The 27,630-nt window shown below is 51.4% G+C and overlaps 1 protein-coding gene across 6 annotated transcripts in view; it reads left to right on the forward strand.

Annotated features, from left to right (window-relative positions):
* Window positions 1-27,630, forward strand: part of Shank2 (SH3 and multiple ankyrin repeat domains 2) — a 433,328-nt gene that overhangs the window by 165,767 nt on the left and 239,931 nt on the right. For 5 of the 6 annotated variants that reach the window (XM_051145729.1, XM_051145730.1, XM_051145731.1 and 2 more), the window contains 3 exons: window positions 13,700-14,018; window positions 20,928-21,097; window positions 26,460-26,573. In XM_051145729.1, the coding sequence (XP_051001686.1) occupies window positions 13,700-14,018; window positions 20,928-21,097; window positions 26,460-26,573 (603 nt within the window). Of the gene's footprint in view, window positions 1-9,365; window positions 9,875-13,699; window positions 14,019-20,927; window positions 21,098-26,459; window positions 26,574-27,630 lie in introns of those variants that run through there. The other variant, XM_051145735.1, reaches the window with a different exon arrangement.

Here is a 27,630-nt window from a genome sequence, read left to right on the forward strand (position 1 = left end):
CCCAGGGTGAGGTGGAGGAGAGCTTTCCTTTCATCTACTCATTTATTAGATGAACATTAAAGGCATCTTTGAAGGGAGCTGGGCTCTGTACTGTAGTGAAGTAGTGAATAAGACAGACTCTTTGCTGAGGAAAGCAGTGTGAATTCTTAGGGTGGGTACAGTGGCACACGCCTGTAATCCCAGCACTCAGAGAGACAGAGGCAGGTAGATCTCGTGAGTTCAAGGCCAGTCTGGTCTACAAAGTGAGTCTAGGACAGCCAAGGCTACACAGAGAAACCCTGTCTTGAAAAAGAAAAAACAAACCATAATGGTAGTGATGATGACGATGACGACAATGATGATGCTTCAATTTCTGATACATGCAATGGAGGAAAAATACTGAATGGCTAGAACATAATGTAAAATGATTTTTGAAGTACCTCATCTGTGTCATTACCAAGATGCCAGGAGCAAGTTAACTTTATTTAAAAAAAGAAAAAAATGGGCGGGGGGAATTATTTAGCTGACAGTTGAGGCTGGAAAAAATACTCAGCACAGAAGTGGAGGGAGAGACCCTCTCTTGTGTCTTGTCCTAGAAGACAACACTTCACAAACCCTTCGTGGGCTCACCTGACCCGATCCAATAGCCCTATCTCCAGATGCTGTCCCATGAAGCACTGGGGCTTCAGCACAGGAGCTGCAGTTGTTAGCCTCAGCATGGAGGCCAGGTTGCTCTGGTTATACTAGATGGGCTCAGCTGCCGTGCAGGGAGCCACAGTGGGCATGCAGCCACCAGGATCCATCCAGCGTGGCCCTGGATCCTTCAGCCCTGCTTTATTATCCGGGGTGTGGTGAGGAGCTTTGAGGAGGAAGGTGGCCATGTAGGGCAAGGCAGCTCTATCGGCAGAGTCCTCCCTCCCAGAGAGTTCAACCAGAACAATGGTGGCCAGGAAGCCTTGGTTCTCCTTAATAGCTAAGAGCTGGGCCTGTGTGCCCCACTATGGACAGGATGCAAGCACCTTATTATATGTTGGACCTGCAGAGGAATACCTGCCTGAGTCTCTGGAATCCCTGGGTTATCTCATAAGGCTTCCAGCCAAGGAGGGTGGTGGCAGGCAGCCCAGGCCACATGCTTGTGATGGGAAGATGCTGAGCTACATAGTTTGGGTGGGCTCAGTGCCCATTCCCCATCTCCAAAATGGCAGCCAAGGGTGAGTCCAGTCTCTCTGGGTCTTAAAGCCCTTCCTAGGCTTTCTGTCCCTCAGGACACTCAGGGAACTTATGAGGCAGGCTAAGGCTCCCTTTTCTTCAGATGAGAAGGCATCCCACTTTGGTCCACACATTGACCCAGGATGCCCACTGGCTAGCTCTAGGCTCAAATTTCATGAATTCCTAGGAGCTGGACAGAAGGACCCATCAGGGCTGGAGGGCGGGGAAGGAGGGCGGCTGTACGGACTTGGCTCTGCTAATCAGCGCTGCTGGTAATTGCCTTACTCCCTGCAGGCGGCTATCTTTGTCTCTCTGAAGTCTACAGGGGACCTTCTGGCGTCCTTCCATCTTGGGGGAGGGGTTCCTGCAGGAAGGCAGGTCTCTAGAGCTCTTCTGGGGGAGCCGAACAGGTGAGGTCTTCTGCTCCAGGTAGAAGCCAAAACCTGACCCATGCCTTTCTCTTCACCAGAGGCTTCCAGGGGTCAGAGACAGGCCTGTGTGGGAGAAGACTAGGCTGGGTCCAGGGGCGCAAGTGGAGTTGATATCTGAGTCCAGAATGGGATCCGGAAGTAAGTTTCACCAGCCTTAGAGGCCAAGTGCAGAGCAGGCATCCTGAGAAGGCAGGGCAAGGTGGACCTGGCTGATGGGGCAGCGTTCAACACCTAGGATCCTTCCAAAATGTATCTCAGTCTCTCTTACCTCTCTCTGGGCAGGCCACCTCAGGCCTCCAGTGCCTCAGCACTGGCTGTGATCCTGGACACATAGCCCAATGCAGGCTGGGTTACTGGCAAGAGGCTCTTCCCCAGTTCCCACCCAGCTCCTTGGCACCTGTCCAACCCAGCCAGGCCCAGGTCAGTTCTGAGACCCGCTCCTCGGCGGTACTCCTCCACCTGAGCTGCCATGCACCTTCCCAGAGTTTAGCCCCTCAGTGGCTTCTGCCATGCATGGTGCAGACACCACAGACACCCACATTTTTTTGTGCAAAGCTAACCCCGTGTTGCTGCTGAGACGCCTTTTAATATCTGGCCTTATTTATGTGGGTATGACTCATTCACCAATTACCATGAGATAGGGATACGTTGCCTACTAATATTTAAATTGCAGTCATCTGAAGTTACTAGGGAAGGAAGTGCGGTCTGCTGCTTAGAGTGTGGTGGGGCTGGGCTAGAATAGGGCTCTGGTCCCTACCTGTCCAGTTGCATCTGCCTCTGCCTCCCTGTTCTACTCAGATCCCATTGGCCAAGGGTCCTATACCATGTAAATTTCCTTTCTGACATTTGGTGGAGTTGAGGTCTGGTGGGGCACTGAGATCCTCTGGAGCTTCTCTTTTTCCTCTCAGCTCCCCCATGGACTTCTGTCAGACTAGGCAGCTGGTATTGAAATCAGCTTAGGCACTCCCCTGCCTCTGCAGTCTCTGCAGTCTATCTCTACCTTGCCCTCCTCCCCTGAGTAGAACCTCAGAAGGCTTGAGTGGGAAAATAGATTACCTCAGGGCATCAAGGTGTGCTGTGCTCCAGAGCCTGGTAAGTTTGACTAGCTGCTTCTAGAATCTCCCGTTTTCTTTCTTCCACTGTGGTGACACCACATGGGGTAGGGTGGGGTGGGAGCTTTGTGCCTTGAGGTCTCAGGCCAGAGCTGAAGGGAAGCATGGTGCCTCATGAACATAGCCAGGATGTCCTCAGTACCCACCCTCAGTGCGTCCTCAGACACTGAGGCAACTCTCCTCTCTGGCAGGGGTTCCTGGGCTGTCTGATGTGAAGTTATGTACAGTGACTGAGGAGCATCATCCTGTTCTCCCTGCCATCTACATATACAGCCATTCCGCTTTCTAGGGAGACCCAGGGGCCTTGAAACCTGCCTCTAGCACACCTGAGGCCCGTTCCCAGTACAGTTTCACAATAATCTCAGTGATGAACAGCCATGTCCAGCTTCATCTGTGATCATGTGACAGCTCCTCTGTATAATGTGCAAGCTCTGTGCTCAGCAGGTCCCCACCACCACCTCTGCATAGCCTCCTAAAGCACATTTGCTGGTGCAGAGTTCTGGGGCTCAAAGACTTTTTTGGTGGCTAATATAGTTCTTTGGTGACATTTGAACTCAGGAAGTCCTGCTCCAGATATGAGAGATGTACTCAATGTCCCTGGACCAGTTTTCCCTCTAGTGGCCAGGGACCTTGAGGACAGCCTGGCTTGGGACTCAAATTCCTGAGCTTCTTCAGCCAGCGCCAGCAAGAGGGCGCTGTAGCCAAGGAGGCAGGAGAGACGAGGCTGGAAAGGATATGGTGATTAGCTGGGGGACAGACCTAGGACCCCGCTTCCAGTTTGGGGTCCAGCCACCTGTGAGCTGCTTGGTGGAGCATCTACCCTGCAGTCACCAGAGGTGGCAGACAGTGGCACCAAGTAGACTCCACGTGGAGCCTGGTTCTGTTCCTGTGTCTGCTATGTTGCTCCCTATGTCAGAAAGCTCTTCACTCTGCAAATCAGATGGGTGCATCCAAGTGACATTAGAAGCTAAGGACTGGCCATGGCTTTCTCTCAGCGAGCAATGTAATGGCACAGGAAACGCTACAGACACCATGAGGATTCTGGGAACTGAGTTCTGGTGCTCCTGTTCAAATGACAAGGACAAGGGGTATCCTCAGAGTCCTCTTGGATAGGCTTTCCCAGGTCCCCAGGCAACTGTTTGGTGTGCTGATGTGGGCATGCCTCAGCCTAAGCCCTGGGGCAGGGCGGGGCAGAGCAATGGGCTGGCTATTGCTTTGTGCCATTTAAATAGGGCTGGAGACATACCAGCCTGCCGTGCCTGGAACCCACTGGGTGGGCACTAGCCTCTTCCCTCATTTGTTCAGTTGCCAGCATGTTAGGAATTCCCGACTCCCTGCTTTCAAGGGAAGAGGAAACACTCCTGGCAGCCCAAAGGGCTGACTGATGTACCAGGAATCCTGAGGGACAGTGTCTCCAATGACAGGGTCAACCAGGGAGGTGTCTTCAAGGAGGTAACACCTTGAAGGATAAAAGAGACATTTGGCCATGCTAAGGAGGCTGTGTGTCTTTCAGTGTGGGGGAGGGGGTTGCCCACCACCTTTCCACCTGATGACCCGTAGTTTGATTTGGCTGGGGTCTTCTTGTTGCTTGGAAGCAGGGTGTCCTGAGGCCCGGTTTGGTCTCAGACTTGTTGTACAGTTGAAGATGACCTTAACATATGGCCTATCTGCCTTCATCCTCTGAGTGCTGGCCTTGCAGGTATAAATTCTATCAACCATGCCTGGTTCCTGCTGTGCTGGGGATTGAACCCAGGGCTTTGTGCACGCTAAGCAAAGGCTATGTGAACCGAGCCATGTCCCCGGATTCCATTACACGTGTTCTAATGACACATATTACTCAGCCGTTGCTGACAGTACGGTTGCAAATAGAAACACTTGAACTCTTGCTGCCTCTCATGAGGTAGCTCCAGGTACATCCTTTTATAAAGAAACAGACTCTTCTGGGGTCACAGAGCCTCACTCCCCACTGGGTGGTGGTTCTTCAGAGTGCTGTGTGTGGGAACACTTTGCTTTGCCCTGAAAACATGAACTTAGGTAACCCCCACAGCTAGTACTGAGACTTGGCAAAATTCCTCTAGTTCTGGCAGTGGAGAAACTGAGGGATGAGGGAGTGCCTGACCAGCTAGCCCACAGCTGCAGAGGACAGTGCCTTGACTCATACTGCCCGGTGACTCCCATCCCCCACCCCCAGTGAGGCCACAGCAAGGGGAGACACGCTTGTCATCATCAGCAGTGAGCACTTCCGAATCGCACCACGTGCTGGTAGCACCTGCCGCGTCCTCCCTGCCAGGACTTGAGAGCCTCAAAATGTTCCGATGCACAGAGAGCCTTTTTTTTTGTACAAGAAGTAAAATTATTTTCAGCCTGTTGTCATGCAGCTGTCAAAAGACATGGAAATGAAGAGCTTGGTGAGTCTCTGAGAGGAAGTCCCGCGGCCAGGGAGGGTGTAGGGGTGCAGGCTGTTGGCTATACAGGCTGTGGTATGGGTCTCACTTAGGGGCCACCCTCTTTCTGAAAACTGATTCCAGGGACACAATCTGATTGTTTTTCCAAGTACACCTGGACATTGAGTGCTCCCAGATACCAATAGTACTCACTTTCCTGCAGGGCTGGAGTTTGGGGAGACCACTCCGTGGTTAGGACTCTCTGCCATCTGGGCATCAGGTACTCCCCCTGTCCTGTCACCCAGGATAAAATCAGGATGGTGGATGGTTGCTTATGACTGTGAGGGTTCTTACTCCGGAGGATGGTGAGTCCCAGGCCAGGCTGAACTTCGTAGAGAAACCCTGTCACTAGAAGCAGAAGAGAGAAACAGGAAGTTGGTATGCTTGGCTTTGGACTGTGGCATCTTCAGACTTATAATGTTGAAGTAGGGTGTCTTGGCACCTTACACAACCTCTGTAAATCTCTAGAGAGTTTTGTGGCTGCTCTCAGGGAATCCAGGATAGGGGTGCCCCCAGAACATTCCAGAAAGCTCAGACCCTGTCATGAGAAAACATTGTAAGCAAAGGATCTCTAGCAGTCTTGCAGAGAAACAGTTTTTTAAAAAAATTATCTCTCCCTTAATTTAAAATTTTACTTCCTGCTCTGTAGTTTCTCATGTTCTTAGAGATGGTACCCGTGGTATCCAGGAGTCTGCAGCCTCGGTCGACACCATTCCAATTTTCCAGAGACGCTTGTGTTGGCACTTGGGACCTGAGTCCCCATGGTCAGGAGGCAGAAAGACTGCAGGGGATGGAGTGGACAGGTCTGTACTAGGAGAGGGGGAGGGACTGGTCTTGCTGTTCCTTGTCAGGCTTGTAAGCAGAGAGCCACAGCAGTGTAAACCAGACTGTGGCTGATTGCAGGGCACCGGCGTGCCCACACAGCTGATGTTCTGTTAGCCAGGCATGCTGGGAGGCCGCAGGCTGCAGTAGCATCCTAAGATGAGAGATAAAATAGATAACCTTGTTTGTTTGTTGTCTGAAGCCAGGAGGAGAGATTCACTGGTGGAGGGTGGGGTACAGAGCTAACGTCTCCTTGGTAGGGGTGCCATGACCTGCCCCCAACATCAAGAATCACCACATGTTGCTGGGGATATTCAAGAATAGCACAATAGGAGGGTCATATCAGAAGTGGCCCCCCTCCCCCAGCAGGAATGCTCAGGGTACACCATGAGGTACCCCCACCTCTCCATAGCGGAGCCTACCCTGGGTTGAATATTCAGTATTCTGATGGTCCAGATCATTGCAGGTGTTCACACAGACCCCAGACCACCTGCTCACAGTCCTGCTTGCCACAGCTACTCCACAGGGTCACCCCAGCTCTAATCCGAGCTGCTCTCAGCCTTGTCAAAGAAGCTTATTTTAGCCATGGACAATGGCAAATGCAAACTCATAACTGGCCAGTGCTGAGAATAAGTGACAGTGAAATCCCCGTCCTGCATGGGACCTCTGTCACAACCCCTCCATACTCCTCCACCACGAAGGCTCAGGGCATCATAGAAGGAAAAGCCTAAAGCATGCAAAACTGGAGGATATGCGGAGCCTTGTGGAGCGCTGTGCCAACATCGCATGGCCATTGCTCCCGTGAACTCACAGTGGCCAGCCAGAATTCCAGCATGGATGGGAAAGAGCTCCCAGATGAAGGTGTGTTGGCAGTGGATGGCTGCTGGGGGAGTGAGAACTGTTTTAGGGGGCAGGTGTGCAGCCACTGATAGGTAGCCCATGCTTCCGTGGATGGCCCCATACCACTGCACAGACACAGGCAGCAATAATTGCACTCGGTGAGTTTTAATAAGGACCTGAAGTTGGATGCCTAAGAGGAAGTGGAGTGGGTCAGTGGGATGAATAGGCCCCTATATGCACTGTACACGTGTTTAAAAAGGAAACAAACAGAACAGAGCAAAACAAGCCGGCAAAACGTCTAAAGGTATCTGAAGAGAGCATCCTCTGGTGTGGGATTACACTGTAGGGTCCTTTGTCTCATCTTCTATCCATAGCCTGGCGGTTTCCCCTACCCACACATGCCATCTGGGCCCCACACCTGTTGCCCTCCTAGCCAGCACAGCCTCACTCTCTACAGCCTGATGGGGCGTTGAATTCGGGGTTGGGGCTGGCTGGCACTGAGGGAGCTGAGTGGAGACACGCTCTACTTGGGAATATTCCCAGCTCTTCTCCTTGGACAGCTCAGGGCTCTGCACATTTCCACAGCAGTTTCTACTTGTGAATAAGTGCACCTAAAAGGAGCAGCTACCTCATATATGGCTGCTGGTGATGGCAGCTGGGGACTTTGTGTCTGGGCTGTGTGATACTGCTGCCTTGCTGGAGTATGGGAGTTTGAGGCTCTGCTGTAGGGAAGATGGGACAGGGACCTGCTTGACCCTCAGTCTTATGACATACCTGAGGCTGGAGACCCAGTGTGGAAAAGATGGTTCTGTCATGGTTTTTCATCTTCTTCGTTCAGAAAAGGTATGGGGTGTCACACAGCCCTACTGGGAAGAGGCCTTCTCCCATGACCTCTACCAAAGGTCAATGTCAGATGTGGGATCTTTGGGGGGTGGGGGGACTGTGGCACCAAGCCTGGCCTCTAGTTTCACATCCCAGTTGTGGGCACGCACGCACTCTCTGCACTACACAATGGCCACAGGGATGCCAGGGAAACATGGCTCCAGTGCAGCTTTATGCTCTCTGGAATATATTGGTCCCCAACAGATGGAGCATTGCTGGTGTCCCAGAGAGTTCCCATAGCTTTGGCAAGTCCCCTGAGCCCATGTGGTTGTGGGCATGGCTTGTAGGGTCCCTGGCCTCTGGGGTGGGGCTTCCTGTATTCGTAGGCACTGACATCACCATCCCAATCTGACCTCTGTGATAGTCTAGAAACCTCTATGTTAAAGCCTTCCTACCCAGGAAAGGTATCCTTGGTTTGTCCCTAAAAGATGCATCCTCGCGGGTGATGCCATGGGCAGAGGTCCTCCTGGAAGCTCCTCAACCTTGCTTAGAGTGTCTAAGTGGCCAGAGAAGCCACATGTGGGATGCAGCAGTGAGCGCTCTGTCTCTCAGCCAGCACAAGGAGCCGTTTTGATGCCACCTTCTGTGATACTACAGGGGAGGATGTCACCCGGGCGGTTTTGACATGGCTGACGAACCGTGTGGGCCCAATGGAGAGGATGTTTAAATGCTCAGCCGACACGAAGCTCACACACAGACACACATAGTGAATCAGGCGCCGTCTCTCCCTTCACAGACAAATGCCTGGCACAGCACCGGCCATCCTGAGCGTGTCTGGGATCCCAAGTGTGCTTAGGCACTGCTTGGGCACGCCAGCTTCCTCTTCCTTACACCGCCATTTTTGTTGACATAAACTGTGTCAACCATATGGAACTGAATTCAGTGTTCCAGTTGCTTTTTCCTGTCTCTTTCTTTTCCTCTCCACCCCCCCCCACCCCCACCCCCTGGGTTTGGGGAGCTGTTCTCTTAGCAACCACAGAACCGCACACTTAATTAGTGCCCCAGTGGCAGATGCACCCCGTGCAGAGCCTGACCCTCACGCTCCCTCCTGCTCTGGAAGCTCCCTCACTCTGATGTAGAAATCATACCCTGATCCACCACTGCAGGGCACGGCAGTGAGACCCCCACCCGCAGCACTCCCTTTGTTTGCTATATACAGACAGAACTTTCTCAAGGTTGCGGCTGGGGGGAGATCTTCCTTTGCTCCTCTTAGACTTCTGTTGGGGCATGAATGCTGGAGGCATGTGGGGAAACAGCTCTGAAGGACCCACGTTTGCCAGCTACCCTGTATTGGAGTGCTTTACCTCTGACTACCTTGATCTTTATTATTTCCCAACCCCGCCCCCCAGCAATGTAAGCTGCAGTGGGCAGAGTCCTGCTTTCCCAGGGTCATTATCAAGATGGGGAGGGCCAGAGAAGTAATGCCACTTGTGTCTCATTCTTTCAAAGGGAAATAGGTCACTGTCAGAATTCCTGAATCCTGCTGTGCCTATCCAGGTGTCAGGAATCTTCTGGTGACTTGTCTGAAACGTAGATATTTCCCCCTTGACTTTCTTACCACATCTGCTAGCTGACAAATAGACTTGGCTTCTTCTTTAAAAAAAAAAATGTAAAAAAAAAAAAAAAATAGAAAAAGCACAGTACTTTATATTTAGCCACAGGCGCACGGAGCGCCCGGCAGCAGCCGGGTTTCCTTGGATAACTGGGGCTCTGGGCTCACAAATGCCTCCGGGTGTCTCCTGGCCGCCTGCTTGCGCGCAGTCGCCTGCTCCATGTTAACCCTGCATGGTGCTGCCTCCCCGATGCCCTGCTTGCTCGCCCAGCAGAGTGGCACTGCTCACATGAGGATCACCGCCAGAGGTAGCCAGCTCTGAGAGCAGCCTCAGTCTGCGCACAGTTGCTTCACAGCTGACAGACAGAATATGGGGTGGGCTTTGTCACCAGCACGCTGGGTCTGGCATGCCCAGCGATGCTCGGGGCTGCAGAGCGCCCAGACGCTTGCCACTGCTCGCCGGGTCCCAGCCGCGCCAGCTCCGAGGGGCCGGGCTGCGCGCCTAGCCTTCCTGCCCGCCGAGAGGGTTATATAATGAGCGGACCGCTGCCAAAGTCACAGGGAAAATGAAGTCTTTGTTAAATGCCTTCACCAAGAAGGAAGGTAAGGAGAAAGCTGTAGGAAGCGTGGGGTGCCTAGTGAGCAGCTGTGGGCTGCTACTTGGGGGAGAGGGGACCTGGGTGCCTCCTCAAATTGCTGGTTGCAGTTCATCGCTCCAGGAATAATTGCCCCAGCTTTGTGATACAGGTTTGGCGCTAGTCAGGTCTGGAAGATTAACACAGATGAAGGTGCCTTTGTATTTTAGTGTGTTCCTGAGCCACCAGCCTCTGGAAGAACTACATTCCAGAACATCTCATTTGGAGAGCCTGTGCCAAAGGACACATTGGGAAACTAGGTCCTAGGGAAAATAAAAGAAGTTTTGGTTTTCATCTTCTAGTCACCTGGAGGCTGTGAGCACCTGCTAAGGAGAGTCAGGGCACATGGCTGATGCACCCATGGCATCCTCTTCTAGTGCCACTTGCCAGTTCTGCCTGGCTGTCCCTGGGTTGTGAAACCATGGGGTGCATGAAGAATTCCTCTCTATCATACCTTGTATGATTTTTTTTTATTGTAGGGAAGAAAAAAACTGTATAAATAAATGCATGTAAGACGGCTAAGAAAATATCCACCCACCTAAGAGCTTGCAGATTGCCTGAGAGAAGGAAACCGTTGGGTGGCATATTAATCATTTTCAGACAGGAAAAGAGTTATTTTTAACACTTTCCATGAAAAAAAAAAAAAACGTTATTTGCGTGTATGGTCCCAGTCAGAGAGTTTTGTCAGACAGCAAGCTTGTTTCACTTTCTGATGAAACCAGGTTTCCCAAAGAGGTGACTTTAAGAAAATTAGGAAGCTTGCTTTCTACCCAAGCTTACTGTGAACTAAACACCAGAGATATTTCAGCATCCTTGAAACTAATTTGATATGAGGCTTGGTCGTTAAGCAAGGCGATTTTCATTAAAGCATGAACTCTAATGTTACCTGTGTGGGTCCATTTGACTCACTTCCCTGGTCTTTGGGGTGAAATGTGTATAAAAATGTCCCAACTGTTTTATTCTATGGCCCTGCCTGCATGCCCTCACCAGCATGAGGACATCCTGCTCCCTCCTTCCTTCTGTAGACCCTGGCTCTTCAAAAATGGGTGTAGAATAAATAGACCTCCTTCTTATGAGGCTTACCAAAGTTGACCATGTGGGGCTTTGATTTTTATAACCCGTGGAAAGTGTGAATTGCAGCCATGGGTTAGGGTGTTAAGTAATGCTGTGTCGATTCTGTATTTCTCTGGACTTTTCTTTCCTATGGAGTTTATCTTCACCATGGGCAGGTGTTGAGTCCCCCCACATCTCCTCACTTTGCCGCTAAGGGTATTAATACTTAACTGGTTACACAGCCAGAGACACAGTCTGTTAGAGATGGGTGACTCTACAGATGCATAGTTGCAGGGTGCCAACATGTCTTGGGGGCTGTTTGGTACCCTCCACATGCCTCGCCCAAGGGATATTCCCAGAAGCACCAAGGTGCAGGGACCATTTATCCTCTCTATGTCTGCTGGCCTTTTGGCTTTCATATCAAAAGACTCCTCTAGGCTTTGATCTCAGTGAGAGGCAGATGAGGCTGAGATTATGGGGTCACCTGTCCTTTATAAGGCCTTTTAAATCCCCACCTCTATAAGTCCCAAGTTCACCACAGGCTCCTCTGCTAGTTACAGTTATAGGCTCCAAGACGAATACTCTGAGACTTCTCAAGGTACTGTTCTGGGCAGTGTCATCAGCAAGGTTTTCTTTGTGCCCAGCCTAACACACTTGGTGGCCTGACCTGGCTGTGGTGCTTTTGGAGGTGGATTGCCGGGCCTCTGGGCCTAGGTTTTTGAGAGTGCAGGCTCTTGTCTCCAGAGAAGACGCTACCAGCCTTTGGTTGTCCCTGCTCTGTCCCTGGCCAGCCCCTGTGAGTCACGTGCTGGAGAAACTGGGAGTGAGATAGCACATAGCCAGGAGGCGCGATGAGCATCTGCCCCCATCAAAAGCTTGCAGAGAAAGCAGGGTGCACGAGACGTGCTGCTGCCCACTGGCGAAACAAGGACTCCCTCTGTACATCACATGAGTCCTGAGCCCAGCAGCCTTTCCTCTGCTGCGTGGCTTCCCAGCTTGGCACCTAGGTCTGATGCCTAGGAAAGAGGAGAAGTGTCCCAGATCACAGATGACCTGTCCCTGTGAACTATGCTGGGGCTACCTCTGTCCCTAGAATGTCTGCCAAGGCCACCCTGTCCCCATGAGCAGTTCTGATGCTACCTACCTCTGTCCCTGGGTGTTCTTGCAGGTACACCTCTGTCTCCACGAGTTCCTTCAGGGCCACCTCTGTCCCTGTTCACTGGGCTTGGGTCACCTCTGCCCCTGTGAGCTGTGCTGGGCCACCTATGACCCCATAACATCTTCCAAAGCCATTCTGTTCCCATGAACTGTGCTGGAGCCACATATTTCTAATGCACTCATGTCCTCATCCTCCTGCTGTCCAGATGACTAGAAAGGCGTGGACTCAGTGATGGAGAAGGACTCTTAGCTCTCTGTAAGGTGCTCACCTCTAACCCCTGACCTTGGCAGCTGTTGCCATAGGCTATCCTAAACTGTGGGGCTCTGCTTCTCCTTTGATGTCAGGGCCATTACCCAGGTCAGTTCCCCTTGGAAGCGCTGGTTTTCTCTAGCTTCCCAGGGTCCAGTCTGTAGAATAGAGCTCTAGCCTTGAGCAGCACAGGTTTTAAGGATGTAGGGGCAGATATCCTGTAGCAAGACATCACTGGGTATCAATCAAGAAGTTGTGGGGGGCGGAGTACAATGTCTCTGGCCATCAAGCTGAGGGTATCTAGAGTCCCTGCAGCCTGGAAGAGGGGAGCTTCTGAGAGGCTGTAATGAAGAGACTGACTTCTGTTACTGGCCAAGCAGCCAAATGCCAAGGGTAGCTGTTGTGTGAACACCATTCCCTGGGGTGCCCAGGCTTGCCTTATCTGATCCCCAGGTATGTTGAGATCAGGAGTGTGAGGACCCAGCTCTGCCTAGACTTTTCTATGAGACACCCAGTGAAGCAGGGCCACCTGCTGCTACCACGTGATGCTAAGTCCCACTTGCTAGGAGCAGAAAGGGAAGATTCTGGGGTGTTGTGGGCTCCTTTACCTAAGAAACTGGGGAGGGCAAAAGTGGCTGGCTTCCCTAGCTGGGAATGCTGCGATCAAGGCTGTAGGTCCGAGTGGATGTTGAGTGTCCAGGATTAAAATGACACAGGACTGGTCCCCGGAGGCCTGTGTGGCTTACAGGTGATGTCTTCTCTATCCTTAGGCCATCCTGTGTCTCAGTCATAATCTCTGGATCCTGATTACTGCTGTCACACGAGGTCATCCAAGTGACCCATTTTGATGCAGTCACCTCTCCTCACATGTGGTCACATCCTGAGGTCCTGGGTTACAGCCTAGTATATGAACTTTGGGCACACAGCTCTGCCCACAGAGGTCAAATTCAGATTTTTAGGGCATGCTCTTGAGCCATGCCGTGTCCTAATGCTTGGTGTCACAGGGAAGCCCATCCTTATATGTGTCATGGCCGTGTCTTCCTGCTGAAGGCATAGGCTGGCCCGATGGAAGGTCAGACCTGAGTCCCTTCCATCGAGGTCCTGGTTTGAGCTTTTATGTGCTGGAGACCTTATTCGTCTTGGTGTTCCTCTGCGCTCATGTTGGGGTGAGTCAGGCCTTTGGGAGCCCAGCAATAGTTCCTGCACCAAGCCTTCGGGGCCCATCCCTGGCTTGCCCGGGGCTTGGATGCATACAGACCTGGGTCTCCCTGTATCCTGTTTTCCTGGCATTACTTACCTGCTTCTCTCTTTTTCTCCCCCCCCCCAACCCAGTGCCCTTCCGAGAGGCCCCAGCTTATTCCAACCGCAGGCGGCGGCCCCCCAACACATTGGCTGCCCCCAGAGTTCTTCTGCGTTCCAACAGTGACAACAACCTCCATGCTGGTGCACCTGAGTGGGCTGTCTGCTCTGCCGCCACCTCCCACCGAAGCCTCTCTCCTCAGCTGCTGCAGCAGACACCCAGCAAACCCGATGGAGCCCCCAAGAGCCTTGGAAGCTACACCCCCGGGCCCCGCAGCCGCTCCCCTTCACTCAACAGGCTCGGTGGCACTGCCGAAGATGGCAAGAGGCCACAGCCACATTGGCATGTTGGGTAAGAAGAAGCTGGGTAGCGGGGCAGGGCCTTCTGTGAGAGACAAGACCATACGTGCTCCTCAATTCAGGCTGCTCCAGAAAACACAGGCTGAATTCTGCCTTCTGAGGCTGCAACTCTCGGTTTAGCCTGGTACTCTGAATGGCTACTCTTTAGCAGGGCTAAGGGAAGCTGAGTTGTGCAGGGGCCTTATGTCCTTTCCAGTGCCTTGATTCCTTGGTCCTTGAAATGAAAAGGCCTTAGGGACTCAGAGCAGAGAGTACAGTGTGTGCCGAGTGCTCCCCCCGCCTCACAACTCCCCTCTGTCATACACACACTGTGTCCACATCAGTGACCACAAGCTCACAGCAATTGAGAAACCTCAGCCTGGAGGGAAAAAACTGAAACTCAGAGCCATGTTACAGCAGATGACACCAGCATCCTTGGCTTATACTGAAATGTGAACTGTATCGGCCTAGCATGGCAGGGGCTCAGAGCCCCTCCATCCACCTCTGAAGCAGCCCCAGGTGACAGGGTAGGATTGGGCAGGCTGAGGGACCAGCCAGGGTGTCACAGTCTGGATCTTCCTTAGGGAAGGGGTTTCCACCCTGCATAGCACGTGCACTGCCGGGTCCAGCTCCTGAGCACACCTTTGCCTTCCTGAGTTTCTTAACCAAGAGAAGAGACTCTCAGGGATCTGATGATTATGGGGGCCTTGGGGCCATGTTTGGCAGCCATGAGAGAGACTCAGGGCAGCAGGAAATGGTCTCTTACTGGCTTCCTGTGGTCCCTGTGGCGAGCGGGGTTGGGGGGACCTGTCGTGGGAGTTTCTTCCATTCTCTTTCTCTTCCTATCTTTTGTCTTCATTTCCTCAGTCTCTTCCCTTTTCATTTTCATCTGCCCTGTTCTGCCTAGCACAGGCTGGCCCAGACAGGGTAGGAAGCAGTGTGCTTGTCCAAGGCCTCTGACCTGTGCCTGCATAGCACAAGCTTGGGTCTCTGTGCTCAGCTCTCCAGAGGTGGCGCCCTCTAGTGGCACCTAGAGGCACAGCTGAGACAACAATCCTGAGACATTTCTGGGAGACTTTGTTACCCTAGGGAACTCTACCGGGAGGTGGTTGGGTCAGTCCAGTACTCCCAGAGCTTCCCTCAGCTGCCCAGATGTGGGAAAATGCTCAACGTCTCAAGCTGATCTGACTGTACTCCTCACAGGCCATTCCACTACTGTTTTATCTGTCCTAAGTGACTTTAGCTTTGGCTGGTGAGATCACTAGGAAGACAATGGTTTCATAGGCCCTTCACCAGCTGTGTCCATCTGAGACTTGCTGCCCTTTCCAAGTCCCACCCAGCTCTAGTTTTTTCAGGTCATCAGGTGAGGGTAGTGACACTGGCATTGTCATCCTTTCTCCCCACAGAAAGGACACCCTCTAGAGACAAGGACCCCACATTGCAGAGCAAGGTGCTCAGAAACCATAGAACGTTCTATATGTGCCATGGACTTCAGACAGCACAGGCCACTCTAGTACTTCCCCTGCAGACCCTAGTAGATTTGGGGTAAACACCTTGCCTGTGCATCCTGACCTATCAGACACGGATGTGAGGGTGACAATTGGATTACCCTGTGGCTCTAATCTTTGTCCACCCATACGGTCTCCCTCTGGCTCCATAGGAACACAGGGACCTACACACTCAATCCTGCACTCGGTGGAGCAGAGACATGGTTACCTCAGCAAAGAGGGAAAGGGGCTCTGTCCCCTGGCATCCATCCTGATCCCTAGGCTGTGCTAACAGAGATGGGAGGAGAGGGAGAGGGAAGAAGGGAGTGATAGAAAGAGGGAGGGAGGGAGGAAGAAAGAAAGATTTAATATGGAGTCTATATCTCTCTAGCCACCTTCTTGTCACCTACACCTAATGTGTGATAGCATGTCACTGGGACACCAACAGAGCAGTGTGGCTAAGACTACCAGGCTTATGGTTGGGAGATGTGGGACCAAGTGAGGGATATTCCCTGTAGGAGCTGGTGCATCCTGGCTGCTTGTGGAATCTGGGTCCAGACACCTCCTTTCCTTGTGTGTTCTGCAGAGTGCAGTAGTCTGTGGCTACTCTGGCAGGCTCTACCTGGTACAGGAGTTACAGCGCTCTGCACCAGGCACTCCCAGTGTGCAGGTAAACGGGTTGTGTTCCCCACCTCGCATGGAAAGGAGACAGATTGGTAACAGCACTGGCTTCACACAAGATGGGATTCAGACCTGGGGAGAGCTAAGTCTATTCTCTGGAGGATTGGAGCCATCTGATAGAAGGAGCGGGTGTCAGAAGGGATTGTAGCCATTAATCCAGGGCAGAGGGCTCTGAGGTTGACCTTGCATACAGGCAGAACTTTCTCCCATCCACCTAGAGCCATTAGAAAGGCTTGCTGGCCATCCAGACAAAGGAGGTATTCCTCCATTGTCAACACAGTACTGGTACCCCATTTCCTACCTATGAGTTGGATAAACCCTCACGCTATTCACTCTCAAAGATACAGTGGGTCTACCCACTGGAGGCCATTACTGCACGTTGGATCTTATGTCCCTGCCGAAGCCAGTGCGGCAGGCCCATCATTGAATGATGGTGAGTCGTTGCATGTGCCTGGTGTGATTGCTGCTTTTGTGTTCCTTCTTCTAAGTCCTAAATGGCCAGAAAAGAACAGTATGGCATGTGTAGAGTCTGTAGGCATAGCAATGATGGGTGGTAATATAGCTGACCCACTGCCAGAGTTCAAGATTTTATTGATGGATGTGATATCGGCTTTGCTGAAGCCCCAGCTAGGAGCTCTCACAACCTCCTTCTTATCCCAGCCCTTCCCAAGGAGACACTGATTTCAGTAGACCTCTGCCAGGTGACTTCCTGACCATATCTAGAATTCTTTGACACTGCACATCAGCCCTGGCCCTTATCTTCCCAAGAACAGCCACAGCATCTCCTTACAGAATGTTCCAGCTTGGACCACTCCGGTCCTTCCCTATTGCCACAACCATGGTGCCCTAGTCACTACCTAGCTTCTGTGGCCTCAGTTGCACTGCCTGACTCTCACCCTAGCTCAGACAGGCCTATGTGCACTCAAATCTTGACTTTGCCTGCCACCTTGGTCTCAACGGAAACACACCTGGTTGGCACACACTCCAGTTCACTATGAGCCCTGCATGGCCTCTCCTGTCTTATATGCTCAGGTGTATGTGTGCTGTTCTGTGATGGACCACCTGGGAAGTTATGAATAAATGAATGAGTAACTGATAGAGGAGTGAATGAATGGAAAGAGCTCAGTGTGTGGGTGGTTCCTGTTCCCACAGGGTAGCTGGGAAATGGCCCAGTTTACCTTTCCCAGTCACCCCACAGAGCAGCATGTTAGCTTTCTGGTACTGAATCGCCAGCAAACTAACCCTCAGACTAAAACAAGTCGACTGGTGTTCCATCTGGCTGCTCTTGGCCAGAACATAAAGGGAACACAGATGCCAGGGCTGGGGAACCGCTGAACCATTCTCACACTGTGTGTGTCCTAGCTTGGCTTCTCAGGCCTGCTCGTCTGAGGCTACCCCTTACCTGAGGCCATGAAGGGGCCACGGCTCTGCTGTTGCTCAAGGCTGCCATAAGGAAAGCATAGTCTCTGGCCAGGAGGGCACAGTTCATAAAACACCTTCCCTTGAGGTACAGTCTTTCCTGTCTTTTATTAAACCCCAGGATAGAGCATCAGGATGTGAGGGTGCTCTGACTCCCATGTGAGGTCATTTCTTATGGAACCTCTCTCTCACCTGGGAAATGGGCTCAATTTTTCTATCCGCTGCCTTGTGGCACTTCATGAAGTTAAAATTAATAGTGATTGTGAAGATGCTTTGATACCCACATGGGACCACCCATCACCACTGAGCCTTACTATGTGTGTGCCCTGGTCCATGACCAATGATCCCCTACCCTTGTTCTTGGAGGCTTCCGGGCCTCCAGACTGATGACTCAGAGCTAGATGTCTGTAGAATGGTCTAGAAAACAGAGACCCAGGACTGTGTTTACATTGACTTCTGTGTAGAATAACATTCAGACACTGGCTTGAATTAGCTAGAGCATCCTAGCATTTTGTTATGTGCTTTGAAGTTGACACTGTGCTATGTGGAGTGGATTCCTGTTGACTTTCTCACATAGTCACTCATGATGGGGAAAGTGAGGCTTTAAGAGATTCTCCGACCTTTCCAGTGTCTGATACTGGGCTTCAGACAATGTCTCTTGGAATTTGAGTGTGTGAATGAAGCAATGGTACTCGGTGATGCAGTAAGGTGGGCAAATGAGTAGATGGACAGATAATTGACAATGGCAAAGTAGATGGATGGACAATGGATGGTGGATGGACATGATGGTAAGTGGATGGATAGATGGATATATTGATGGGTGGATGGGTGGATGAATAAGTGGATAGGTGGGTGGATGGGTGTGGATAGGTGGATGGGTGGGTGAATGGCCATATGGATGACTGAGTGGATAGATGGATGATGGATATGTGGGAAGATAGATAGATTATGGATGGATCCATGAAACCCTAAGACGTGGCTGGCAAGGCAAGGAGAGGCTATCTTAAGGAAGTGAGGCTGAAGCTATACCCTTTCCTCTGTCTTACAGCTGGCATCCTGGTAGTGACATGGCCCACCAGGCACCTATGCTTCCAGAATTCTGTAATGACTGTATCCGTGGCTATGATTTAGAAATCCCTGAGTGTGTGTGTGTGTGTGTGTGTGTGTGTGTGTGTGTGTGCATTGCTAAGGAGAACCCCAGCTACATACAGCCTTCCACCTCCCTCAGTGTCCACAGAGCCCAGGTATTTCTCCAGGCCCTGCACCTGTTGTAGAAGAAACCAGTAGTCCTGGCCTCTGTTTCCTTTGCTTTACATGGATGAAGGGCAGATCCAGGCTTTGGGGCCAGGCAGAGCTTGTGTTTCAGTACTCAGACGCCCTCATCAACATGATGAACGAGAACCTAGATTTAGCATGCCACAGCCCCAATTTCACGTCTGTAGACTGGGTTCCTCAAAGTCATCAACCAGGATCCAGTGGCTGGATCTCGCGGTCATGCTAGTTGGAAAAGTAGGAACCCACAGGCCAATAATAGACTGGATAACTCATCTCATTATTGAGCAGATAAAGTAAGAACTACAATCAGATATGACAGAGCTCACCTCTACAGTTCTGTAAGAGCACCCTAAGTCACGGGGCCTTTCCACTCATGGGCAACACAGTTCAAAAGGCGCCTGGGAAGCCTAGGTAGGCCTGGGTAGGCATGCCTGTGTGAAATTTCTTCTAACTGCCTTAATGGATGTGGGGAGACACGGGTGGCACCATTCCCTAGCCTTAGGGTTCTGAGCTGAATAAGAGAGGAGGAAGCTAGCTGTACTCGTTTCTCTAAGCTCTTGACTAGGTGGGGTGTGACTAGCTGTTTGAAGTCTCTGCCTTGACTTCCTGGCGGTTATAGACTGTGACCCAGAATTGTGAGCCAAATAAACCGTACTTCCCCCATATTGCTTTCTTGTCAGAGAATTTTAGCACAGCAACAGACATGAAACTAGGACAGAAATTCACCTTAACTAATCAAAGAGCATTCCATCAGCATCTAGAAAGTCCCCTATAAGCCAGTTTCCCATTGGTCCTGGTGGTAAATGGCTCCTTCCTTTCCTTGCAGAAAGTTTAGGCTACAGAGGCCACAGCATCTTTAGGTTCAGAGAGCAGAGCTGGGGGCTGGGCATCCTATTCTAGGTTTAGATGTGAGTCTCATTCTTGAGCCTCTCTGGTGCGTTAAATGCCCACTCATTCCCCTTGGCCAGTAGTACCCTCTCGGAAGGTCCCAGTGTCAGGAATGTGCCACCTCCCCAACCAGGAATCTCTGGGATGTTGTGACATCCTGGCATGTTCCTTTATGTGGTCATGCTTGTTTCTGAAGCCTCCCTTTCTGCAAAGAGAAGTAACAGGAGGCCACCCCGAGGTTGTCCCTGCTTAGGACATGGGTGATCACTTGTCCCCAGCATGCGACAGTCAGTCCATCATCCATTCCACTGTGCCTCATGGTGAGGACTCCACAGATTGATCTGTGTGAGAACCTTCAGCCTATGTGTCCCATTACTGATCTCAATTAAGGCTTCTTACTGTTGTGGGGAAATGGGCCTGGGCCTCTTGGGAGTAGCTGGCGGAATACCCATGGTCATGAGCACTTTTGGTGGAAGATTCCACATGTATCCTTATGTGTGTGATCAATGCTCAGAGTGAATTGGAAAAACACGACAAGGGCTTTCCCAATGGCAGTGCCTCAGTTGTTTTTATATTGCAGTAAGACATGAGATGTCCTATCTTCACCATTGTGCCTGTCCAGCTCAGTGGTCACAGTGTCCCAAAGATGTTCCCACCATGCATCTCCAGAACTTTCCATCTTCCCAACTGAAGCGTCTGTCCCTGTGTACCATTGACACACCATCTTACTTTCTGGCTCTATGAACCTCCCAGTAGGGATGGAGTCATGCAGCTAATGGCTTTGTATGACTGCCTTCGTCAAACATACTGTCTCCAGGGATAATTCCTGTTGTGGCATGTGTCAGTGCATCCTTTTTCTGACTGAATGTTCCGTTGCATGGGTAGTCATGTGCTGTTCATCCAGCAGCCAACTGTGGACACCTGGGCTGTGGATGCCACTTCAAGGGACATGATATACAAATGTCTCTTTGAGACATATTCCTTGGGGGATATGCTCAGAAGTGCAGCCACTGGGTCCTTTTGAGTCTTTTCAACACATACACTGCCCCTGGACCACCCACATTATTGCTGGCTAGCTGCACATGCCCAGTGTTTGTAGACCACATTGGCCATGGTTGGCAAAGTGTGACTTTCTTCTTCTTCTCTCTTCTCTCCCCTGCTGTCTGATTCAGGTCGCCCTTCACTCCTGGTGCCAACAAGGACTCCCTCTCGACCTTTGAGTACCCAGGGCCCAGGAGGAAGCTCTACAGCGCGGTGCCTGGGAGACTCTTCGTCGCCATCAAGCCATACCAACCCCAAGTCGACGGCGAGATCCCCCTTCACCGAGGTGACAGGGTCAAAGGTCAGTCTTTGTCTTCTGCTTCTGCTGAAGGCAGGGCCTCTCTGTCTCTATGAAACACCTTGGTGAGTCTTCTGGAGGCCAAGGCATCAGTGTAGCAGGGCCCAAGACGGGAAATGTAGACATTTGAGAGGGCACAGTTACTCTCTTTTCTCTCTCTCTCTTTTTTTTTTTTTTTTTTTTTTTTTTTTTTGAGACAGGGTTTATCCGTGTATCCCTGGCTGTCCTAGACTCACTTTGTAGATCAGGCTGGCTCCGAACTTACAGCGACCCGCCTGCCTCTGCCTCCCAAATGCTGGGATTAAAGGCGTGTGCCACCATGCCTGGCCTGGCATAGTTACTCTCACTTTCACTGTTGTCTTTCATTCAGTGTCCTCACTGCTAAGCCATTAGGCATGGAAGATGCCCACACACTCCTGGGTCCATTATGGGAAGTGCAGAAAAGAGCCAATCTGGGGCTTGGTGAGTTGAGCCATTTTCCACCCAGAAAACCCCATGAGAAAGTGAGATTGGGGCAGCCCATGGTGTAGGTGTAGGTTTGATGAGCAGAGGAAATCAGCCAGGCGCAAGAAAAGCTCCAGGCAGAATTCTGAGGCTGAGACGTCCAGCATTGTCCCAGGGGTCCTCGGGCGTGAGCAGTTGCTCCTGTGCAGGTGAGAGCAGTCTGTGAGGCACGTTGGAAAAGCACATATGATAGAGGATGAAGAGAGGGGGTAGATAGCGACTTCAAAGCCTGTGGCTGAAGGCCACAGAGGGAACTGGAGAAGAGGTGGGTGGGGACAGCAGGAGTCATGCAGCAGAAGATAGAGATCACAGGTGGAGCAAGAAGGGCTCCTTCATGTGCTCAGCATGCCCAAGCCCCACCACTGGACATGAGATGAAATTGAGGCTCCTCAGAGGTGGCAGATGGCTTCTGACCCTGCCCGCCCCACCTGGCCATTGTTCAGCCTACAGCAAGTGACACATTAGTTCCCTTATCTGTGTACTCACCTGGGGTTACTGTGAGGTTCTGGAGAGTGTGCACCCCATCTTTTCCTAGCCTTGGCATTCAGCTTCTGTGCCTCTGTGCCCCTAACAGGTCCCTAGTGCCATATTCACTTCTCTTTCAAGTTCACTTACTCTTTCCTCCGAAAGCCCCTTTCCCCCATCTCGTTCCTCCTGCGAGGTTTATAATTTCAGAAATGATGTTTTCTGCACTTTCTGAGCGTATGCTTTAAATTGCTTCTTTCTCATTGCGGCGCCTTCTTAGGACTCTGCTGGGGTTTCTAGTCATTGGAAACGTGCTGTTTTACAACACCAGCACCGTGGCTTGGTGTACACACCACATTAAACATTCCTGTCTGATCGCTCCACCAGCAAGTACGCGCCAGAGGCTTATACTCCATTCACTCACTTTTGCCTTCTCTCTCAAGGACATGCTTTGTCCTCCTCATTCACGCTCCCGGTGACTTTCGCTTGTGTTCTGGTCGTCAGCCCTTTCCCTGGCATGGACTGTCCCCACCATCATCAAGGTCTGTGGTTCTGGTTTCAGCTGTCTGGTCCTTCCAGCGCTCTGTCTCGCTATGTGCGCTTTTCTCTACACTCTCCTCCACTGCTGCCCTTGCTGTGGTGACTGTGCCTTGCCCAAGATAGACCAGGATATGGCACACAGGGATGCTTGTACAGCTCCCTCCCTCCTCCTCCTCAAGGGGGCATCCTCTAGAGCCTAGCTGCCCTGCACAAGATCTAGCCCCCCTTCACCGCCCCCCCAGGTGGTGGCTGTTTGCATCAGGGTTTGGAACTGTTCTCCACACTGGGGCCTAGTGGAATGCTTGTTCACCATGCCCATGAGGCCCCTAAACTGTGCAAGTGTAGTTGAATGCAAGAGTTTAAAACTTCCCCTGAGATACAGTCTGAATTTCAACTATATAACCCACCATGGGCCAGGCCCTTTCCTGTACAGGTGGGTGGTACATGATGATCTTACAACAGGTGCATGGTGCATGAGACTCGCCTGTGATACGCAGGATGCAGACTTTGCAGGTGTAGTGGGCAGGCAGCTGGGCAGGTGCCTTCTTGACAACTTCATCTACAATGTCCACTCAGGCCCATCCTAAATGGTGCTTATAATGTCCTTGTGAGGGCTGAGGCTCCAGCTATAGAGTGTTTCCTGAGCAAACATGAAGACTTGAGTTGAAGTCCCTAATCCCCCTATAAAAAGCCATGCATCTGAAATCTCAGCTCTTGAAGCATAGAGACAGATAGATCCTGGAGACCCCCGCCGAACAGCCAGTCTAGTAGAATGGGTGAGCCCCAGGTTGCATGAGAGACCTTGTCTCAAAATATAATGCGGGAGGTGAATGAAGAAGAGACTGAATTCAACCATACAACCAGGTAGACACATACATGTCCATGTGCACATCTACATGATCACATAACACACACACACACACACACACACACACACACACACACACACACACACACATCCTTACATGGTGACCGTCCCTGAACCAGAGTCCATTCTAATCCTATCAACATAGTAGGCACATAGAAAGCCATAGCTCTGGATAGTTGCTGTTCACACCGGTACTGAGGCCTCCTGAGATACATCCCACATCTCCTGACTTTGCAGATTGCAGAAGGGCGTTGTAGAGATGCAGCCAGGAGGCTTCCATCTACCTGACCTGGTAATATCACTGACTACGCGGCTTGTATGACTCTTACATCACATATGTGGAACTGGCAGTCAGGCTGGAGGCCCAAGGGCCCACGAAGCCCAGGTTTTGAAGGCCTCCCAGGACCCTCTATCGGACAAGCCTATCCTCTCCAGACTGTGCCCCTCGCTGCCATTCCCTTAAACACAAAGCTGCTGGAGCCATTGCCAGGCATGGGCAGTGCATGGAGAAAGCTTGGAGCAGGCAGGTCCTGGCATTTCCCCAACTTGTTCATCATTGCCTGAGTAGCACTGGGAGCCAGCTGGAAACAGCCACTGCTGGTCCTGGGTGGCAGCAGCCTCGGGGCTGCAGTGCCAGCTGCCCAGGAGGTCAGAGTCGCTGAACATCCAGTTTAAATCCAAGCTGGAGGTGGCATATGTATGGGATGGCCCAGGCTGTGTCCCAAGCAGGAAGACACCCTTCAGGTCCTCACTCCTCCAGACTGCTGGCTGATTTTCATACCCAGGCAAGGCTGGAAGGGCATACCCCAGCTCTGCACATCTTTAGAGGGGAGTCCCCTGTAGTGGCTGGAATAGCAAGGCTGGACTTGTAGAAAGTGGGCAGGGAGCTCTTTGCTCCCATCAGTGACTTACAGTACTGTGCTGAGACAGATTAGGATGGTCCTTCCTTCTAGGAGATTCTGGGTGCTAAGTGCAGGAAGGTTGCTGGCATGCGGTGTCTTCACACCATCCTCCTTATAAACATCGGAAGTACTGGCCCTTCCCTGACTCTTTCAGGGCCTTTAGAGGCAGCTGCTTCTTGGTCTGCTCTCTGCCCTCAGGTCTGGCCTGGATGAGTCTCGTTGGCCTAAGCTCATTACTCCCATCCCAGTGCAGTTTCTTGTTCTGCTGTGTGGAAGACACTCCCTCTTCTATACACACTGCCTTAAACAAGGAGAGCAATCTTAGCTATTCTGAATTAAATCATTGATTTACAAGGAAGTTAAGCCTGACTCCCTCTTTACTAGGTAGGCAAGGTATGTCCACTTCCACACAGACACACCCACTTCCACAAGACACTCCCATGCAGACACACCCACATCTATAAGACACTCCCCCCCAGGCACACACACACACTTCCATAAGACACCCCCCCCCACAGACACACCTATTCTTACAGACTTGTTCACTCTCGCACTGGCATTCTGTTATTTCCTTGTCTCCCATGCCACAAAAATGCCCCAGAGAGATGGTAAGCCCTAAAGTACCAGATGGCACCACTGCGTGCACCTGCCTATACTCACAAGTCTTTTGCTTTTTCTGTGGGTCTCGTCCTGGAGACACACCATGTGTACTTGAGGGGAATCAACTGCAGAGCTACACGCAGGCATCCTCCAGAGCAGGCAGTGTGGCCAGATGTCCACAAGCAGGATGCCATTCTTGTGTCTCTGTTGACTCAGTGGCACAATGAGCTAAACAGTATTCCTCTCTGACAACTGAGGAAACTGAGGCACAGTGATAAACAAGTCATCCCACATGTGGCTCAGATAAAGTGTGGCATGGTAGATAGCTGGCAGAAGGGGATGCCTGCCTGACCTTACCACCTCCCTTCTTGCTGGGTGCTTTGAAGCATCAGGGTTGACTCACTGAAGGCTCTGAGGATGGAAATGTTCTCATGGGCCTCACTGTACAACCCAGCCCTTCCACCCAGGACCAGGACCCAAGATGACCTGCTGGGGTCCAGAGCTGGGAGGCTGAGCCAGCTGTCCTTCAGCTGAGCTCCGGAGGACAAGGACTGCATCCCTGAGTCCATGCTTTGAGGAAATTGTTTCAAACATTACGATGGTATCAGTCAGTGGGGAAGCAGTTTGTCTCTTTTATTTGGATCATTCCCTCAAATTAATAGTCTCACGAATTCACCAAGCCAGACTTTGCTGTTCCGTCCTTTTCAAATCCACAGACTGGGTAGATGTTTATCTACCACTTAAGGTCAGAATAATGTGGAGGAAATACTTGTGCCAGGACCTCTTTTTCTCCACCGTAAGGCCTCAAGTCTCAAGCAATTTAAAGATAGATTGAGATGTGTGGACAGGATAGCAAACTCCTTTGTGTAACCATGTTCATCTCATTCTGAATAGGTCATCCCAGCTTTGCCCTCATAACTGAAATCTTTATCCCAATGGGGCTAGAGGGTACGGTGGGGTCCTCAAGATCCTGGCCCCTCGTGTCTTTGGGCTTTTGTTCCAAGCTCATTCCCAGCAGCAGAATTTAAATACAACTACCCAGGGCTGGGGAGATGGCTCAGTGGTTAAGGGCACTGGCTGCTCCTCTAGACAACGCAGGTTCAATTTCCAGTACCCACACGGTGATTTTAAACCATCTGTAGCTCCAGTCTGAGGGTTTCTGGTGCCATATTCTGGCCCCTGTGGGCATCAGGCATGCAGAAGTTGCACAGACATGCATGCAGGCAAAATATACATAAGATAAAAATAAATAAAACCTTAAAAGAATAATAAGGTGGATGAGTCCCAAATTGTCCTCTGATACATGCATATGCCTATACACACACTACACACACACACACACACACACACACACACACACACACACACACACACACACTACACACACACACACACACACACACACACACACACAGGGAGGGAGGGACGGAGGGAGAGAGAGAGAGGGAGAGATTCCTGATACCTTTCTCCTTTCTGTCACCTCTAGTTTTGAGCATCGGCGAGGGTGGCTTCTGGGAAGGCAGCGCCCGTGGCCACATCGGGTGGTTCCCAGCTGAATGTGTGGAAGAGGTGCAATGCCAACCCCGGGACAGCCAGGCAGGTAAGGTGCCCTCAACAGGGCCGGGTCACATCGCAGGGTCACATCACCTGCTCGGCTGGAGCAGGTGGCAAGTGCTGTGGCTGAGGCCACACTGTGGAAGGAGGGCAGGTTATACACCCAGCGCTTCTCCGGATCCTTGTAAATGGCTTGCCTGGTTCTGTTCCAATGGGCTTTGTCTAGACCAGAACCACTTAGCAAGCTGGCTTGTCAGTTCCATTAAAGGGCAGTTCATTGCATGTCTGGTGCAAAGCTGGAGCATGAATTTGGAGTGTGTGTCCTTGCTACCCTCAGGAGACTCTGGGGCTGAGTGAATGTCTTTTTCTGCCTCCAGATTGGGTGTTAGAACACAGATGGCTTTCCACTCAAGGGTACAGCTCTCCAGACCCTCCCCAGAGGGTACCACACTGCGCCCATAGCCAAAGCTGACCTGGCACCATGCATTAGCGTTGTTCCCCAAACCTGCCCTGGCTGAAAAACCTTCTGGTTGAAAAGGATTGAGCTGATTACGATGCCAGTGGCTGCTTACATGGGGTGGCCTGAGTGAGACACCTGAGACTAGGGCAGAAGGGACTCCTTGGTGACCTGTGGTCACCTGTAAGATCTGCTTTCTTTTGTGTGAACTCCTGGGTTGATGGTGCACCCCTAAGAGCAACCACATGCCGTCCACAGATACTGGCTGCGCTGTCTGTGTGAACCCTGTGGATCCTGATATTGGCTCAAATGTGTCCTTCATGATGTGTTCTGAGGTTTCCTGCCACTGGGCTCCCTCAGGCCCGCCTGGCTTTACAGTCTATTTGGCACTCCCAACGCTTCCTCTCTGAGAACTTGGCCTTGAGACAGTAGGGTCTATGTGTCCTAAGCCTCCTACTGTGGCAACGGATAGGTTGTCTTAAGTATTATCTAATACTGGACCCATGCCAGGCCCTTTCGTTTGCTTGCTTATGTTTTTGTTGTTGAGATGGTCTCATGTAGCCCAGGCTGGCCTCTTAATTCCCCATGTAGGTAAGTATGACCTTGAAATTCTGATGCTCCTGTCTCCCAACCCAAGTGCTGGGAT

Source organism: Acomys russatus, chromosome 5 (genome assembly GCF_903995435.1).
Source record: "Acomys russatus chromosome 5, mAcoRus1.1, whole genome shotgun sequence".
NCBI classification, from domain to species: Eukaryota; Metazoa; Chordata; class Mammalia; order Rodentia; family Muridae; genus Acomys; species Acomys russatus.